Below are 18,666 nucleotides of genomic sequence, written 5' to 3' on the forward strand. Positions count from 1 at the left end.
TCACTGAGCCCTGCCCCACACAGGACTTGGCTGGAGCACCGAGGGTCAACTCAGTCCACTGCTGGGTGTCCAGGCCCAGCCCTCCTCCCAGCCACTGGACCGGGCAGCAACAGCCCCCTGGGGCCTCCCCTCCGGGTGCCTATGACAAGCCTCCTGCCTCAGTCTCCCTTGGAGTTGTCCAGAGCTGGATCTTGACTCCAGAGTCCTCCGTTCCCAAATAAGGGCCAGAACGGGCGTGTGAGGCCCCCAGAAAAGGGATGCACCTTGTGATGGAGAACCCCGGGAACCAAGCAAGACTGCCTTCCTCCCCAGCCCCTGTTCCAAGAGGAAAACCCCTGGTCCTCCTCCCTGTATGGGGAGAAGCTGGGCTGCGGGCCAGGAATGGAGGTGCCTCCAGAAGCTGGAGCAGCTGGGATCGTCTGTGTAGTACAGGACTGGGATGGGGGAAGGGGGGAGAGAGAGGCCACCGAGAGTTCTGGAGGTGAAAGTCAAAAGAGAGAGGACGAGACAGGCTTAGAGAGCAGCTGACGGGCTCCGTGCTCGAGGAGACGCATCTCCGCGATGCCCCGGGGAAGCACTCACAATGGCTGGAATGTGGGTGTTTGGAAGACGCAGGTGACGATTTGGGGTACAGCGGCCCAGACTCGAGCTCTTGTTCCAGGAGAAACACTGATGACAGCACCCCGGCCCCCACTCTCCAGCCACCCCCGACCCCTGGTTTGACAGCACCGTGAGCACGCCACAGCCCTCCCCCTGCCTGCCCCCCTGCACTGCTGCCCACAAAGACAGGCTTGTTTGACCTCGGCCCGCTCAGCCCCACAGCCTGCCTGTGCTCTCAACTTCGACTTCATTCGCCCCGCTTGCGTCTGCTTCCCCAGCTCCCGCACAGAGTCAGGGAGGGGCAGGGGCTGTTTGGGGAACTTTAGCCAAACAGAACAACATAAAGGAAGACAGGTCCACACCGGGAGGGGGCAGGGATTCCTGGCAGCCCAGAGGGCGGGGAGCTGCTGTCCAGCAGCAGGAGGGCAGGGGCTGGAGCCAGACTGCTCATCTGCCCGCCCCCCCATCACGTGCTGACCCTGCTGACTGGGGACCTTGGGACTGGTGCCCATGTCGTGACCATTTAGCCCACGGGATCCTGGTGAGGACGAAAGGATGCAGACAGTGCCCAGAACACAGCAAGCCCTCAGTAGACGTTGCTGGAGCCAAGGGCGCTCACACCTTGAACCAAGCAGGCCCAGCAACACGAAGGTCTGCTCCGCTCTCAAAGTCCATCCCTTCTCCCCTCAGCTGGCAAACCAGAAGCCCAAGCAGCAGGCCCCGGTCCAAGGTCACACAGGGTGTGGAGGGCAGAACGGGAGGCAGGCAACACTCCTGGGACCCCCTACCCCCCATTAGGTCCTTGCCTGTTCCTGATGCTCACTCTGGAAGGAAGGCTCATGTAGTGATGGAAACCCCGTTCTGAGTCTGACTATGCGACCCAAGAGGGCACGCAGTGGCCCTGAGTTCCAAAGAAACATCTCCCCCTGCAGACAGCAGACCTTGTGGGCCGTGACCTCAGCCTTTCATTCAGTTGCCATGAACTCGAACGTCACGGACCACCCCTCAAAGCTTGCACACTCTTTCCCCTCCGTAGCCGGTTGCCTCGAACCTTATCTGGGTAGCACAGCACAGCGCCTGGCACACAGGAGGCACATGATTGTACCATGTGGACAGGGGGAGACCTTGGAGACAGGCAAGGGTTAACAGCAAGGGAGAGACTGAGAACTGTTAGGACCAGACGCAACAACTCAGAAGTGGACCAGTGCGGTCCCTCATGGTGCAGGGAAGCCATCGGGGTTCTGAGGAGCGTGCATGCATGCTAAGTCACTTCAGTTGTACCCAACTCTGTGACCCTGTGGACTGTAGCCCGCCAGGGTCCTCTGTCCCTGGGACTCTCCAGGTAAGAATCCTGGAGTGGGTTGCCTGCAGGCAGAATGGTATCTCCCCAGAAAGACGGGCTCACATCGTGGTCTTGTCAAGTGCACGGGGAGGGATGGAGGGATGCGGCGGAACTACCTTCGTCTACACAGTAGATTCTCAGCTCTCAGAACACTTGGGTCCTGGGAATGACATTTTCCAGTGGTTCTCAAACTGTCATGCCTACAGGCATCACCTCCAGAGATTTCCGATCAGGAGGCTCTGGCTGAGACCCAGGAATTTATTTTGACAAACACCCCAGGTGTGCAGTGAGAGACCCACATTTCAGGAAACCCCACCTTTGGGGCTGAGCCAACAGCTGTTTCATGGTCTGTAGCTTTGGGTGGGCTTGTGTGTCCCCTCCCCACTCCTCAAAATGAAGAGCGGCCCCTTCTCCACCCATCACCTCCACATTACCGGGAGCCCGGCTCGGGTGCCCTGCCCAGAGGACCCACCCAGTCCCCACTTGTCCAGCTGAGCTGAGCAAGCCTGCCTCTTTGTCTCCTGTGTGACAGATGGGGCAATTACTCGATCAATAAGCACAAGCTGATTTAAGTGTATCTTATTAATTATTTAAGTCATCCATTACTGAAAAGGTCACAATCTGTTAGCTATTTAAACGATCATGAACTAGCTGGGCTGCATCTCCAACAAAGAAGCATCAACAGTTCACTGGGCACCTACTATGCGCCAGGCATTTTGTTTGATCCTCAGGACACCCCTGGGGCGGCGGGAGGTGGGGATGGGCAGGGTAGGTCCTTACACTCTGCTCCTTCACAAAGATGGGCAGGTAAGGAGGGTGAAGGGGCTTGCCCCAAGTTACGGAGCTGGTAACTGGCAGAGCTGGGGCCGGGCTGCCTGTCAAGCTCATGGACTTGGCAGGGCTCACCGTGTTGTAGGTTTCTGCACCGGGATCTTGCAGGCTGACTCAGTACTGTCATGTCCTGGGATGACGTGCCCTGTGCCCTGTGTGTCCATGGCCGCAGCTCCGCCCCTGCAGAGTACCTGAACCCCACACCTGACTCTGAACTTGAGCATCTCTGCTCAGCTTGGCTCCTCCAGGGGCTGGTGCCTGTGCTTGGTGCTGGCTGGCCGCACAGTGGGGTCCTGCTCCAAAACACACAGACCCCCTCCCCTTTGCCTCCAGCCCCGCACTGCCCAGGGACCCCCAGGTTAGGTTATCCCCCATCCCCCACCAGACTGGAGACAAATAGATCTGAGGCAGGATAATGGGGGGTCTGCTGGGGCAGCCACCCTATCAGGCCAACCAAGATCCCACATCCCCCTTGCCGACATTCTTCCCTTCCCCTGAGCCATCACTGAGCAGTCTGACTGCATCACCCTCAGATGCCTTTCTGTGACTCAGCATACATGCACGATGGAACCCAGTAATATGCTTATTTTCAAACTTGATGCTGGAAAAAAAGCTTCTCCCTCAGCCCCTGGCAGATCAGTTTGCGTCCTCTGACCAGACTGTGAAAACTTGGAAAGCCATCCAATTTCCCTTTTTGCCTTGGGAGCCAGGAAAGCCATCATCCAATTTCCCCTTTCTGCCTTGGCACCCAGGAAACTCGCAACTCCATTTCACACACAGCACCAACAGCTCTCACACCAGAATCTGAGCAAAACAAACTTGCAAGCTTTGTTCCTAAGCTCCGTTTCAACCTTTCCATACAGGCACATGTTATTACCAGGAGCCACTTCAAACTTTTCTTGGCAAATAAGCAAATAGTCCAGTAATCGACGAGCCAGACCCAGCAGCAATAATGATTCGGCATTTTCCAAGCTCGTCAAAGACAAGCCATGGCGGCCACTCACCAGGCGGACGAGCTCTGGAAAGTCATCAGCGGCGGGGTGTGGCTGTCTCTCTGCAGCGTGTGCTCGGCCTGGGGGACTTGCGGCAGGGGGCCTGGGGGAGGCTGGGGCTGTGGGGCCAGCTGCCCTGGCCGGGGGGCCCGGGCAGGGTTCCCCCAGCGCCGGGGGTCCTGTTTCATCCACCGTCCGTGGATGCCCCACCGCGCCAGGTAAACCTTGCAGACGTCGTAGTTCATGGCCGAGTAATACAAAAGATCCAGGACCAGCAGCATCAGCACGAAGAAGCCGTAGATCCACACTCCCAGCAAGGCGGTGTAGTTGCTGCGGGCAAACAGAGAGAGGCTGAGAGACGCCGGGACCAGCGCCCCGCGGGGGCTACAGTTAGGCAGAGGGGTCGATTAGAAGACGTGGGTCGGAGGCTGCTTTGGGGATCTCAGAGAGGGTGCTGGGCCCCTCTGGGGGCACAGGGAATCTTGGCTCCCTCTTCTCATGCCCACCCCCCACCACTGCCCCTCCCCAATCTGCCCTGCTGGCTGCCCCCCGGATCCCACTGCCCTGGGCCCTGTCCCACCCAAGCACCCCCTCCAAGAATCCACATCCTCGGGTGGGAACCCTGGTGGGGGCCCACACTGTTAGACCCTCTGGAAGGAATCCTCAGCTGGACACCTGGGGCTCTTGTGGTGTGCTAGCCCCTACTTCCACCCTCCTTCCCTCCCCCTCCTCCGCCCAGACTGGCCAGCTGCCTCTCGCCGGTGGCCCGCGCTTGCCCACCCTCCTAGCCCTTGCTGAAGCTGTTCCCACCACGGGGGAGGCTCTCAGCACCCCCTTTCTCACCCCCCCTTCCCCTCCTCTTCCAGCTCTTCCCTGTCCTTCCGAGCCCAGGGCAAATGCAGGAAGTCCATTGTCTTAGGATGCACTGACCCAAGTTCCTGCCTCGCAGTGTCCACCTGGGGCCACCGAGCACCCCGAAGTTCTGCGTGGAACGCAGCCAGGCCTCCCCACCCTGGGCCAGCTCCACCCCAGCCTGCTCCATTACACCCCCTGCTCCCCGACCTCAGAAGCCCAGGACTCAGGGCATGGGCTCAGCTGCCTTCCCACAACCCCATGCAGCAGACACCGTCCATCTGCCCCACCAGCCACGTGCCTTTCCAGCCTGCCCCGCGGCCGTTCCCCAACCCAGTCCTCCCCACCAGGCACAGCCAGGGGTCTCAGGGGCCCTGACATTGGTTCTCTTATTCTTCACCCAGCACTTCCACACTGAGGTCTAGTCTGTCCTCCAGAAGCAGAGATGATGGGGGTTCTGAGCCGTAGATGCCTCTGTGAAGGAGTGCTGGTTTCCTGCCAAGGCGCCTCCACCCTTGAGGAACTTCCCAGGGTCTGTACATTCTGCCCAGCCAACACTTTCAATGCCCCCAGTCCCTTACTTCCTCTCCTGCTTGACTCCTACCACCACCTCTTGGAGACTGCCTCCTCCCGGAAGCCTCCCAGATACACTGCTCCACCTACCCAGGCTGGGAAAGACTTCCCTCTGGCCTGAGGGCCCTTCAAACCCTCCCCCACCACCAGGGGCCATGCTAGCCGGGCCCATGTGTATCCTCCCACTCATGCCAGGGTCTGAGTCTCCCCTGAGTGCCCAGATGGTTGGAGTAGCTGAGCTCCAAACAGGGCCCGCCCGGGACTGTGACTGTTTAAAGGGACCAACTTATTAATCACTCATTGCCTCCTCCATCTGCTGCCTGCTGCGGGCACCTGTGCAGGTGGGTGTGCACAGGCTGTGGCGGAGAGGAGGTGCTCCCAGGAGGCAGAGCCGGCATCCAGCCCCGCTGCCCCACATTCCACGGGGAGAGACCCGCCCTGGCTCCCAGCAGACAGTCTCCCTGGGTGTCCTGGGTCCCCACAGCAGGGCCCCCTAGATGCTGTCTGAAGCCTGGAGCCTGGAGGCCCGGCTCCGGCCTCTTCTCGGCCTGGCTTTGCTATGTGGCGTGGGAGGACACTAGTGTGTCTCTGGTTTTGGAGGAGACGGAGTGGAGCTCCTCCTGGTCTCGGCTTCCAGACTCTGGATCTTTCCCGCTTGGTTCACCCATGCTCAACCTTGGCCTCTGAAGTGAGATGGGGGCTGCTCCCCTCTGAGTCCTCCAGCCCCCTCCCTGGGCTGGGCCCCGGGTGGAGGGTGCTGACTTTCACTCACACACACACACACACACACACACATGCGAGCTCTCTGCCTGGAAGGCCTTCCCTCCCCACATGTGGGGCAGGGGTTCCTCGAGGGGAGGCTCTGGGTGTCCTGAGCACCTCACATGCAGCAGGCACTGGCAAGTGCCTGGGGCTTCCAGGCTGCTTGAGGAATGAGTAACCCCACAACTCTGCATCACAGCCCCTTGGATCCCTCCTGCAGCCCCACCTCCAGCCACCACCTCCCTGAGGCCCGCAGCTGTCCCAGGGGCTAGTTCTTGCTAAGGTGTGAATGACTAACCAGCAGTCTTCCCCACCACACCCCCTAGCTGCCTGATTTCAAGGGGAAGCCAGCTCTGCCTGGAGACATGTGGATGTGAATTCCTGCCATGGAGCAGAGGCTGGCAGTGTGGTCCAGCATGCTGAGACAGGAGTCCGCGTGGACACGGGAGGAGGAACGGACTCCAGCCCCCAGCACCCCTGTTTTCCCCAGCACCCCTCTCCACCTTCCCCTGGAGCCCCCACAGTGTTGCTTGAAGTGCCAGGCTTTTCCTGGGTGGTTCCCATGGCAGCAGCTGCGGGGGCTGGGGGAGGGGAGAAGGGAGGGAGAGGCAGGGCCAGCTGCGGGCAGAGGCTACGCTGCAGAGAGGGAGTCCACGGTGCCTGCAGGGGATGGAAGGGGGACCACGGCTAGGCCTAAACCACCAGGGCTAAGAAACGACGCAGCAACCAAAGCAGTGGCTGGTGGGTGTCGCTCAATCACTCTACACATCCAGCCCATCCGACCCTCACAGCGTACAAGGGAGGAACCCCTGCTGCCATCATCCTCAGCCCAGAGATGCAAACCAAGGCTCAGAGGAGTTAAAAGAGTGTCTGAGATCGCACAGCTGTGAAGTGGCAGAGCCAGGATTTAAGCCCAGCAGTCCAGCTCCAGAACACACATCCCTAACCATCGTCCCACACTGCCTAAGTAAGGCAGGTGCCACCCATTCTCTGGGCAGACAGCTCCCTTCAGGCTTGTATCCAGGCTGCTCTCTGCCTGGAACTTGCCCCCTACCTCCTGTGCATGAAGCTGGCCCCACCTCCCTGTCTTCCTGTAGCTGTCACCTCCTTCAGGAAGCCTTCCTTGATGTCCTGTATTAAGTCCAATCCCTCTCCTTGGGCCCCCCAAAACCACTGGGTTTCCCAGAACACACTCTGCTGTCTTTGCTGTCTTGTAGGACTATTTGCATCCCGAGATCAGATCTCCTTGAGGCTAAGTCAGGGTCTAACTTATCTTTGTGTGCCCAGCGCTCAGCCTGGGGCTCGTTCAGACATTGCTTAAGCTAACACATATTGAGCACTCGTAGCAAGCTGGTGACAATGGCAGCCTTGATATTCATAACCTCTTCACTAGATTTTACCTTCTCTATACATATTCTCTACCCCAGTACTCTTGCCTGGAAAATCCCATGGACAGGGGAGCCTGCTAGGCTGCAGTCCATGGGGTCGCGAACAGTCAGACATGACTGAGTGACTTCACTTTCACTTTTCACTTTCATGCATTGGAGAAGGAAATGGCAAGCCACTCCAGTGTTCTTGCCTGGAGAATCCCCGGGACAGGGGAGCCTGGTGGGCTGCCGTCTATGGGGTCACACAGAGTCAGACACGACTGAAGAGACTTAGCAGCAGCAGCAGCATACATATTCTCTGGAGAAGGCAATGGCACCCCACTCTAGTACTCTTGCCTGGAAAATCCCATGGATGGAGGAGCCTGGTGGGCTGCCGTCTCTGGGGTCGCACAGAGTCGGACACGACTGAAGCGACTTAGCAGCAGCAGCGGCAGCAGCAGCCACATTCTCCAGTGTGGGCATGAGCCCCAAGTCGCTTCACTCGTGTCCATCTCTTTGAGACCCTATTGACTGTAGCCTGCCAGGCGCCCCTCTCCATGGGATTCTCCAGGTTGCCATGCTCTCCTCCAGGGGATCTTCCCAACCCAGGGCTCGAAGCCTGTCTCCGGCATCTCCTACACTGGCTAAGGCGGGTTCTTTACTACCAGCGCCACCCAGGAAGCCCACATTCTCTAGTTAGTAAAGTTGCTCAGTAGTGTCCGACTCTTTGCGACCCTGTGGACTGCAGCCCACCAGGCTTCTCTGTCCATGGGATTCTCCAGGCAAGAATACTGGGATGGGTTGCCATTCCCATACTCTCTAGTAGTCAATAGTAATGCTAGCAATCACCACGCCCTGTGTTTCTGAATCTTTGCCACAATACTGTGAGTTAGGAGTTGGTCTCCCTAATTTACAGATGAGGAAATGAGACCTAGAGAGGCAAAGTCATCGCCAAAGGCTGCACAGCTGGGGAGGGGCTGTGCTGGGATTTAGACACAGGGCCATGCGACCTCAGAGTGTGCGGAACTAGGGGGAAGTCCCAAGGTCGAGTCTAAGACTGATGTCCAGGCAGGAATTCCCTGCATCTGCTTGGCCCATGTGTCCTGGCTCACCCTCTACCGGGAACTGAGGACAGGGTCCAACCTCCCCAGCAAGAGCATCCTGCATCTCAGAGTGTCATCGCCATGTCAAGCGCAGGCTCTGCTGGGGTACAGGCCTCCGCAGCCAGCTCAGGCTAACCGGCCTGGGGGGTTGGGGTGACAGCGTGGTCTCATGGCCCTCCCTCCAGTTTAGAAGGAAAGGGGCAGTGGAAGGAGGCCACCTTTGCTGACTCCTTCTTACTGCAAGGGAGGCCACCCTGGAGGTGGCAGCCGGCACAGAAACCTAGGTCTCGGACACCGTCCCCAGGCAGCTCCCTGGCCTCTCCATGGGTGGCTGGCTGTGAGCATTCTGGTTTCTATAAAATTTAATTTAAAAATGCGATCTGGAAATTAATTTCATCCAGATGCAGGGGCCTTTGTTGAGCGTGTGTGTGGGTGTGTGTGTGTGTGTGGGTGAGTGTTATAAAGGTCAGAAGATAAAACAGAGGCTGTTTTATGAAGCAAGATAAGAAGCCAGCCAAAACCATAGATACCAATTTTTCAGTATCTTTTGGGATATTTACTGATTCAAATTCTTTTGGTGCTTCTCAAGCAATAAACCAAGCCTTCTCTGATGGAGAAATCTCGCTGAAGACCTTCCTGGACAGGAGCAGGTATGTCAGCCGGCTGAGGCCAGGTGGTGGTCCCATCACCACCCATGGGCAGTCCTGGGTGAGGATGGAGGAGGTATGTTCCTGAGACCATCGTGTCTGTGTGGCTGGAGCACCTCTGGGTTTGGGGAAAGGAAAGCTTTTGGAGGAAAGAGGTTTCACTGCAGCCAAGGGAAAGCTGACAACCCATCACTTCCCATGGTGAGGCCTTGAGGACTCTGCTGTCTTCTGAGAATTCCTGCCCCAGGCTCCCACCTCTAGCAGCCCATTTGCCTTGTGAAGGAATACCCATGTGCTGCACAAGGACCCCAGTCCGTGACCCACTGCCAGAGGGGCTACCTCTGCCCTCAGAGAGTACTGATCACCCACCGCACAGGCCCCGTCCCACCTCCCCACGCCCTGAACAGATGCTGCTGTTGCTTCTTCAGGGCCCTGGGTGGTCACTGCTGCTAGTGTCCTGCCTGGAACCTGGCATGGGAGGGCATGCACACACTCCTGAGGACCGGGGCCCCTGCCTGAGTGGCTAGAAGTGGCATCTCCCCAAGGTGGTGGGCTTGGCGAGGTTGCTTCCCTTGCTCTGCCTGCCTTTCTGCCAAGCAGCCAGAACCAAAACAGACCGTTCTGTTCCTCCAGAAAAACACAAGTAAATAAGTCATCAGAAGCACTCTCCTTTTGCCTGCCACCAGCCCCGCCTCCCGGCTGATTCACTGGGCAGGGCGGGCGAGTGTTAGGCGGCCCTTGCATCTTCATAAAGCCCTAATGGGGGTCACAGTTGCTCTGGTCCATCTAGATGGGTATTAACCTTCATCTGGCCTCTGGGCTGAGGTCTGGCACGCTCCCCAGCACCAGACAAGCCCTGGCTTTCTAGACGCACCCAGGGGTGGCAGAGCCCGCTGGTGGAACAAGGGCCCTGGCATCCCTTGGCCTCAACGGTGGCTGCAATAGGTGACCTGACCAGCCTGGACCCAGTCCCTTTTTCCTTGCTCTCAGAGTAGCTGTGAGGACTAACGGGACAACACAGGTGTCCTGCCCAGAGGGATCAGAGCCCCAAAGGGCAGGACGGTCCTAAAGGCGGACTTTACCTGGCTCCCCTCACACACCTGGAGCACTCAGGACCTCTTGGCCAGGCAGGCCTGTCCCACCCCGTTCACTACTGACCTATCCTCCCACTCCCACCAGCCCGTCTTCCATTTGTCCCCTCTCTGACACAAGCTCTGACTGGTCCAGCTCCCTGGGCTCAGGCCTTCTCCCCAAGGTCCCTCAACTCCAACAGCTAAGCAGGAGGCCCTCCAGGGCCTCTTATCTGAGCTCTGATTGGCTGTCTACTGGGTGACGCCGGCCCCTCCCCTCCGCGGGGCCCCCATCTTGTCCAGGTCAACATCATAGTTTCTGCAGTGTCCTAGGTCCTTGTCCCTGCACCATCCATGAGCACAAACCCAACTTGAAGCCCTCAGGGTCCTGGGCCACCCTCAAGAGGAAGCCCAGGCACCACCTCGTCTGCCCCCAGCCCACAATGCCAGCCCCTGCTGCCTCTCTGTACTCTTCCTCCGGCGTTTCATGCTCAGGCTACCCAGAATCGCTCCTTCCTCTGTACTGTGTGACTCCCACTTTCTGCTACACTTTCGGATGTGGGAGACCAAGCACCACGCTTCCCTCGTGAGGCCCAAGAGAGCTGAACAGCCCAGCTGAGGAGTGCAGCCCAGCTCTTCTGGGTTTCTCTCCACGTCTGTGGGAAGAGAGGTGACAGGAAGCTCAGTGGAGAGTGACGATGAGGCATTCCCCCAGAGCGGTTTCCTCAACCAGGAAAGTTCCGCATCCCATGCTCAGCAAAGTCAGGAGACACGGTTGGGGGTCACAGCCCATCAGCGGGGAGGGGGTGCTCCCTGCCTCTAGTGAGTGGTGGCCAGTGTCTCACAATGCACAGAGCAACCCTCAAAAGGAGGATGAGGCCCATGTGTCCATGGGGTCGTGGTGGGGGTCCCTGCTCTGGGGCTTGCCATCGACAGAAGTCTCGCATTTATTAAAGCAACTCTAGATCCAGTTCAGCTCCAGGCTCCACCCCCACTGGCTGCCTCAGTCAGGCAAGTTATCCAGCCTCTCCACGCCTCACCTTCCTGCATGTCAAGGGGACTAAGGGTGGGCTCCCAGGTGACTTCAGAAGGTTGACACAGAACCGGCCCCATGCTGCCTGCTCCAAAAATACTTGCTGAGGTTCCAGAATAAAAACCAAGCTAAACTTCCTCAATGTGGCCATGCCTCCCCAGGGAAGGGCTTTGTTTTGTGGTTTGACACTTTATTATCCACAGCGGGGACCCATCGTGCTGACACGGTGCAGAATTCCACGTGCATCCTGTGTGAATGTGCAGACCACAGAAACCTGTGTGTTCAAAACGAGGATCCCAGACGCCAGTCGCCAGGGCCTTGGAGAAGTCTGGCCACCTTGCCAAGCCTCTGTCTTCTGTCTGGCTTTCAGCCGGCAACTACAACACTTTGGGGTCCTAACCTCAGTCCTGGCACCGCCCTCCTGGCTTAGGAAATTAGTCTTTGGTCTTATAAAAAGGCTTGGGTCAAGTTCCAGGCTTGATTCCAGCCCTCGTGACAGAAGAGGCTTGCTGAACTACTTCACACAGAATTATTCTAAGGTCTGAGCAGATGGCAAGATATTCAAGGGAAGCACCCATGCATCTGAGGAAGGCAGGCTGGGGAGCTGGCCTTGGTGGGAGGAGGAGAGATTTAGATGGTAGTCAAGCAGTTTGCATCTCCTGCCTGATCAGAGGGAAGAGGCAGCTTCCCCCAAGAGAGCGTGGTGTGGTGGGAAAACATCCACGCCCAACATCAGACAGAGACTGAGGCTCAGACCTTTCCCAGCACCATCGCTCCCAGCGGCGACACTGACTCCCCCACTAGTCACTCAACAGACCCACTCCTTCCAAGTAGATTTTTTTCTTACCATGAAAAAAATATATCTACCTCAGGAGTCATCCTCAGGCTTACTGGGAAAATATCTGAAGCATCCCCATTAAAGTCAGGAGGGATATCAGACTGCCTGACAATTTTAAAGATGGTCTTAGAGGTACTAGCCAACATGATTGGACAAGAAAAAGAAGTGAGGCACACAAATTGGAAAGAAGGAGATGAAATCATCATTATTTGAAAACAGCAGAATTGGACATGTAAGAGAGTCAACTGAAAAAGTATTACAAATATAAGGACTTTCAGTAAGGTGGCTGAGTTTTAAAAAATTTATATTTAGAAATCATTGGGTTTTAGCATTTAAACAACAGTTGGTTAGAAGGTTTAGTGGAAGAAATTGAAAGTCACTCAGTTGTGTCTGACTCTTTGCAACCCCATGGACTATACAGTCCCTGGAATTCTCCAGCTCAGAATACTGGAGTGGGTAGCTGTTCCCTTCTCCAGGGGGATTGAACTCAGTTCTCCTGCATTGCAGGCAGGTTCTTTACCAGCTGAGTGATCAATAGAAAAAAAAAAAAAAAAAAAAACCTCATTATAAAACAGCAGCATGAAAAGAAATAAATACGAATAAATGAAAAGATATGTACAATCTCTATGTGAAGAAAACTCTAAAACACTATGAAAGAAAAGCTGAGCAAATGGAAAGGCACCCTGTATTCTTGGAAAGGAATATTCAACATCATGAAAAGTCCATTCTCCTTGAATTAATCTACAAATCCAACACAATCTCCATAAAAAGTACTACCTAGATTTTTTTTTTTTTTTTGGCAGAGAGACTAGAAAAGCTAATTATAAAGTTTATACGACAAAAAATCTGGGGGAACAGACTAAGAAGACATTAAAACATATCAAAAGCAACAGTAGTTAACACGATGAGGTACCAGCAGACATAAACAGACCAATGAGAGCCACCACAATCTACCCAGACACTCACATTTAGTATATCAGAGTATACAGTAAGTTGGCATTTCACGTCAGTGAGGAAAAGACGGACAATTCAATCATTCCTACCGGAAGAACTGTCTACCCATTTAGGAAAAAAGCAAAGCTAGATTCCTAATAAACATCCACATGAACTACTTCCATGCAAATTAAAAAAAGAAATCTTACGTCCAAATAAATTCCTGACAGATCAAAGATCTGAAGGTGAGAAAATAAACACACAAGAAGTAAAACATGAGGGGATCTTCTCATGATCTCAGAGTAGGAAAAGCATTTCTCAGGATGATATCAACGCCACCAGCCATAACAGACGAAAATATGGGTACGATTTGACTGTATAATAATTAAAAACTAAGCACGAAGGAAAAAGCAGCAAAACTTAAAGACACACTGAGAAAGTATTTGAAATGCATCCCATTTCCTTCATATATAAAGAGTTCCTATGAGTAAATAGGAAAAAGGCCAAAAACCAAGTAGGGAAAGGCAGAGGACATAAACAGCTAGCTCACAATGGCTTTTAAAAATGTGAAATATGCTCATTCATAATCAGATAAATAAGTGGATACTGTTTTGATACCATGTGCCTTTACTTGGCATATTCTCGCTGCTTTTCTACCAGCAAACTCCTCCTCTCTCTCTACATTCAGATTCTGTCTATCAGGGCCCTGGGCTCATGTGTTCTACTCACCTTAGGGAAAGGGGCTGCATGGGAATAATTTCTGAGTCAGGAACGTCAACCAATATTTGTTGAACAAACAATGAATGAGAAAGGAACTTGGGTCCCATGGGCTCCAGGTGCAAGCACTGAAAGTCTTCCCCATCCTTGACCTCGTTTCACTTTCCCATCAGCCCTGAGAGGCAGGTATCGTGTCATGCGCCCATTTCTCAGATGAGAAGGCTAAAGTCCAGAGGACAGAGCAGCCCAGAAAACCTGTCACCTGAAGACTTTGATAAGCTCCTTCCAGGCCCACCCATCCTCACACTGATTACTCCACAGCTGGCTGGGAGGTTGGGTGTTCTGGCAGCACCCTGGCTTGACGGGGGCCCAGCGTGGTACTCACTTGTGCGTGTAGCCCTCGGAGCCGGCCGTGAGGTTCGCCTGCATCACCGCCTGGAACTCTGTCTCGTTGCAGCAGTATTTGAAAACTGTGTTGTTATGGTGGCAGCAGAGGATGAAGGTTTTGTTGTCCGAGAGCCGGGGGCAGTGGAAGCCGAAGTGGTAGCGGCCTTTGTGGTCTGTGTACGGCTCACAGACCCGGAAATGCGCGGACAAGACTGGAAAACAGTCACCGGGCTTGGTGGGGTCCCTACCCAGGCCCAGCTGGCCCAAGACACCCGTCAGTCCGTGTGGACTGCGAGAAGAGCCTGGTTGGCCTATTTTAGAGTCTTGCTGCCTCTTCCCTCGCCAGGAGGCCTCTGTGGCCCACTGTGAGCCTCCCCTCTTCCAGGAAGCCTGCTCCTGACACCTCCTAGGCCCCCCCGGCTACCATCCTGCTTATACTGATCCCCCCGCGAGCTCCTTGCAGGCCTGGCTGATCTTAGCCTCAAGGACATCCCTTCCCAGGGTTTTGCATACTGCAGGCACCCAATTAGGGAACAACACAAACTGAGCACCTACTGTGTGCTTCAGCGGTTCTATCGGATTTAATCCACTTGGCCATCTTAAGAGGCAGGTCTGGGATCCCACTTTACAGAGGGAGAAACCGAGGCTCAGAGGCCTACAGTGACCTGTCTGAGCCAGTTAGAGGTGGTGGAGGGGGAATCCAATCCAGGCCTGCCTGGATCCGAAGTCCAGGACCCTCTCCACTCCTCCGTCACTGGGCAGACTTGGAGCTGGGCTCGCCAACAAGTCCAGGCTGGCCTGGGTGGTGAGCGACAGGGGTGCGAGAACCAGGTCTTGGTTATGGAGAAAGCAGAGTCCTCTTATGTCTTAGTCTCAACTAAACTGACACCCTAGAACCAGAAGCCCCCAAGGGGCTGCCTCGGCGGCCCCAGCTCTTATCATAAATAACTCAGTCCCCTAGACCATTTAATTTAAATACAATTTCTACCTCTTCATCTTCTGACACACAAAAGACCATCAAAAACTCCATCAACAATCAGTGACAAAGCTTCCCTGGCCTCGGACCCTCATTCCCCTGACTCAAGGCCAGAGATCGGTGTTCAGCCACTGGTGACACCGTCTGAGCCCAGGACAGTATTTACTAATCATGCCGATGGTGATAAACAGGAGTGAAAGCCTGAACAAATATAACAATGGAAAAAAACCTGGAGCCCGCTGTCTCCAGCTTAATTAGTATCTTCATAAAAGGGACTGCTGTATCTAATTTGTATCGCTCAAAAGGGGCTTCTTAGGCTGAATACATTTCTCCAACCACAAAGGCTCCGGTTCTGCAGAAGCGCCTCAGTTAGTTGAAAGCTCTGTCTCTGCTGAGAGGTTATTAGACTCCAGCCCACACAGCTCCCAGCGCCCGGGGCTGGCGAGGGGATCCCAGCTGGATGGTGCTGGCCGGTGGGCGGGTGGGTCTCATGTACTGGGGTGTCAAGGCTGGCTTGGGTGGCCTCGTGAAATCCTGGGCCCCTTCCTCAAAGTACAGCACCCTCCTCTGTGGGGATGGGCAGGACCACTGCAAGAGAAGGGTCCCAGCCTTTCAGGAGTCAGGGGAGCTCTCCAGGACCCCTTCTCAGCCTTGGGAAAAAAAGAAGACCGTCTTAAGGACACAGAGGTCACTAAGAAAGCCTTCGGTGAATTCACCATCTCACTTGATCTCGTGCATTCCCGGGTACAGAGGAGAAAACTGAGGCTGAGCACTTCGGTCTCGAGGTGCGGTCCCCGACCTGCCGGGTCCTCATCCCCCAGGGACGCATCACAGATGCAGTGCTTCGAGCCCCGCATTCCGAGACAGAAACTCTGGAGTGGGAGCAGGGTGGGGGGCACAATCTGAGTCTTAGCAAGACCTGCAGGGGATGCAAAGACTTGGTTTGGGACCCACTGGCCTGAAGAAACAACCCACCAGAGGCTGGAGGCGAGGGGCAGAGGCAGGAAGTGAATCCTAGCCACTCTTCTGGGCTAGGCAGTGAAACAGCTCCATCTTCGGTGGTGGTGGGGGTGGGGGGTCGGCTCACACTCAGCTCACAGGGGCTGAGTGTGTGAGCAACTGTCGGTGGGGAATCAGGAAGACCAGCTGGGGCCCTGAGACTGGGCTGAGAGGCTGTGGCTGCAGGACCCGGGGAGGGAAGGGGCAGAGCTGGGAAGGAGCCTTTGAGCCGGGCTTTGGAGGAGCTGGAAGTGCCGCCATGGAGGTGGGGAGGGGATGCGGACAAGTCCCTGGAGGCTCACCCTGGCCACCCTGGAGGGGCGGCGCCACCTGATTTGACCACCTGACAGAGACCAGAGGCCACTGTTGCCTCCTGAGGAGGAGTATGAGGGAGCCGGAGGCGCCCTGGGCCCTGAGCTGGGACAGTGGTCTGACCCCTGGAACGTGCAGGACCACCTGAGCCATCAGGGCCTCTCTGCGCCTCCTTGCCCCTGGTGATGGGAGGCCAGCGGTCTCCCGGGGGCTGGAGGCCCCAAGGAGCACCCGTGAACCGCACATAGGGCCCGCTTAGGGCTGGGAGGGGGTAAGCAACAGAGGGAACGACAAAGGACCATGCTTCTGGCCTCAGGCACGGGCGCAGCAGGGCCCTGGGGCCTGACGGCAGAGGGACAGTGGTTCGGAGGCCAGTGCATCCTGAGTCACCAGGAAAAGGGGCCCAAGCAGAGAGGGAACACCAAGGGGACAGCCACTCTCTCGGGGACCATGATTCCCCCTATTTGCAAGGTTCAGGGTCTGCAGGGCCATCAGTTAACAGCCAGGTGACTGCGTTCTCTGACTGCGTGGCCTGGGACTGGTCTCTTTCCTGGCCTGAGCCTCAGCTTCCTCATCTGTAAATGGGTGAGGAGTCCCTCTCCTCCAGAGACAAGAAGAGCTAATACTCAGGAAAGCCGCCGAGGGGACGGAGTTCTGTGCACGGTGGCCACTCCCAGACCCCTGGCCTTGGCCTGGCTTGGGCTCTGTCATCCCAGGGGCCCTTCATGGCCTCCTTCTGAGCCACAACGGCCAGCAAAGGGGCAAGGGACGTGAAGCTGCAGGCTGGCACCCACAACCCTGTCACAGCAAGAGGCAAGGAGGGGTTACGTGCATGCCTGCCTGAGAAAGAGAGACAGAGACAAGGGCAAGAGGGAGAGGGGCAGGACAGAGGGAGGGGAAGGACAGAGGGAGACACCAAGAAACAGAGAGGCACGCAGACAGAGGGAGAGACACAGAGCCAGCAGGCGCCTTGCTGAGAGCAGGGCCAGCCCCAACGGCAGAGGCGGGTGCCCCTTCTCCAGGCGGCCAGCTTCACCCTGAAGCAAATGAAGGACGCGGTTTATGTTCCTCTTGGTGAAGGGGTGCCTGAGAGCCCTCCTGCTGGGATTGGGGAGGGGTGGGCCTCGGAAACTGGCGGGTGCTGGGAGCCGGGGACCTGCCATGATGCTGCCTGGATTGGAATCTAGCCCCTATACCAGCTGTGCCATCTCAGGCTGGCCAGTTCCCTCTCTAAGCCTCAGTTTCCTCCTCTGCTCAATGAGGCAACTACAACATTGCCTGACTTTGACTTGCCAGGCCCAGGAGAGAACTCACTGCACATAAGGGCTTCTCCTAGGGCTTATGGCAGCCTGCGATACTCTCACAGCATCCTTGAGAATCTTCCTGCGGAGCTCCCCGAGACAGGCACACATGGGACCTCATCGAACATTAGCTCCTCACGAGGGTGACTCCCGTCAGCACCCATAACTCTGGCTGGGCTAGCAGTGACCCAGGGAAGGAACCGCCTGTCCCTGCCCATCCCCCGCCCCCACCGCCCACCTCCCACTGAGCATCCTGGGGGTCCTACCTGCAGAAATCAGCAACGAGAGGACGGCGAGCACGTTCAAGGGCTGCTGGCCACAACTGGTCATCGTTTGGCTTGCATCGATCCGTCGAGCGCTGCCTGTAGAATGAGAGCCGGGAGAGGCCAGCTGCGGGCCGTCCCACCTGCGGAGCGGACCGCTGGCTCTGCTGCCTGCGGCAGGGCCAGCAGGCACGGGCGGGGATGCGAGTGTGCCGGAGCAGGGGCCAGGAGGCGGATGGCGGTGCCGCCATCCAATTTCCTTTCTGGGATGGATGAGTTCCCCAACCAGTCAACTGTCACCTCCCTTTCTTTTCACGCCAAAACCAGACTTCATCAAAGGGGTGTGGATGGCTCAGGTGGTGGAAATAACCAGCAGGCTGAGGGTGGTGGGCACGGGAATGAGAACGGGGGTGAGCTCGTGCAGCTGCTGGGGGCTGGCAGGACCCAGGTCTCCTGCTATGTTCTAACCGGGACTTCCCTCCACCGCCCCTGCCCTGACCCCTCCCTGCCCCATCCCACCCCCACCGAAAGCATGCATCCAGCCAGCACCTTCCAGGCACTAGGGGCCCAGCAACGAGCCAAACACACTCGAGACGGAATGCCACAGAAGCTGCTCTTGTCCCAGCTTGCCTTCTAGCAAGCAGAGCTGACTGGGCGCAGACAAATGTATGAGGAGTCCAAAGGCTACGAGCCCCCTGGGGTCACACCCCAAACACCAAAAACAGAGACTCAGACAGATACGTGTCCAGCCACGTCCACAGCAGCACA

The 18,666-nt window shown here is 56.4% G+C and overlaps 1 protein-coding gene across 3 annotated transcripts in view; it reads right to left on the bottom strand.

Moving 5' to 3' along the window:
• The window catches only part of SHISAL1 (shisa like 1), an 82,008-nt gene that overhangs the window by 34,104 nt on the left and 29,238 nt on the right, over positions 1-18,666 (bottom strand). For all 3 annotated transcript variants that reach the window (XM_015095060.4, XM_042247864.2, XM_042247865.2), the window contains exons 2-4: positions 17,902-17,997; positions 14,046-14,259; positions 3,778-4,095 (exon numbers count right to left, since the gene is read on the bottom strand). In XM_015095060.4, coding sequence (XP_014950546.2) covers positions 3,778-4,095; positions 14,046-14,259; positions 17,902-17,965 — 596 coding nt within the window. In that variant the 5' untranslated portion in view covers positions 17,966-17,997. The remainder of the gene's footprint in view (positions 1-3,777; positions 4,096-14,045; positions 14,260-17,901; positions 17,998-18,666) is intronic.

Source organism: Ovis aries, chromosome 3 (genome assembly GCF_016772045.2).
Source record: "Ovis aries strain OAR_USU_Benz2616 breed Rambouillet chromosome 3, ARS-UI_Ramb_v3.0, whole genome shotgun sequence".
In the NCBI taxonomy this organism is placed as follows: Eukaryota; Metazoa; Chordata; class Mammalia; order Artiodactyla; family Bovidae; genus Ovis; species Ovis aries.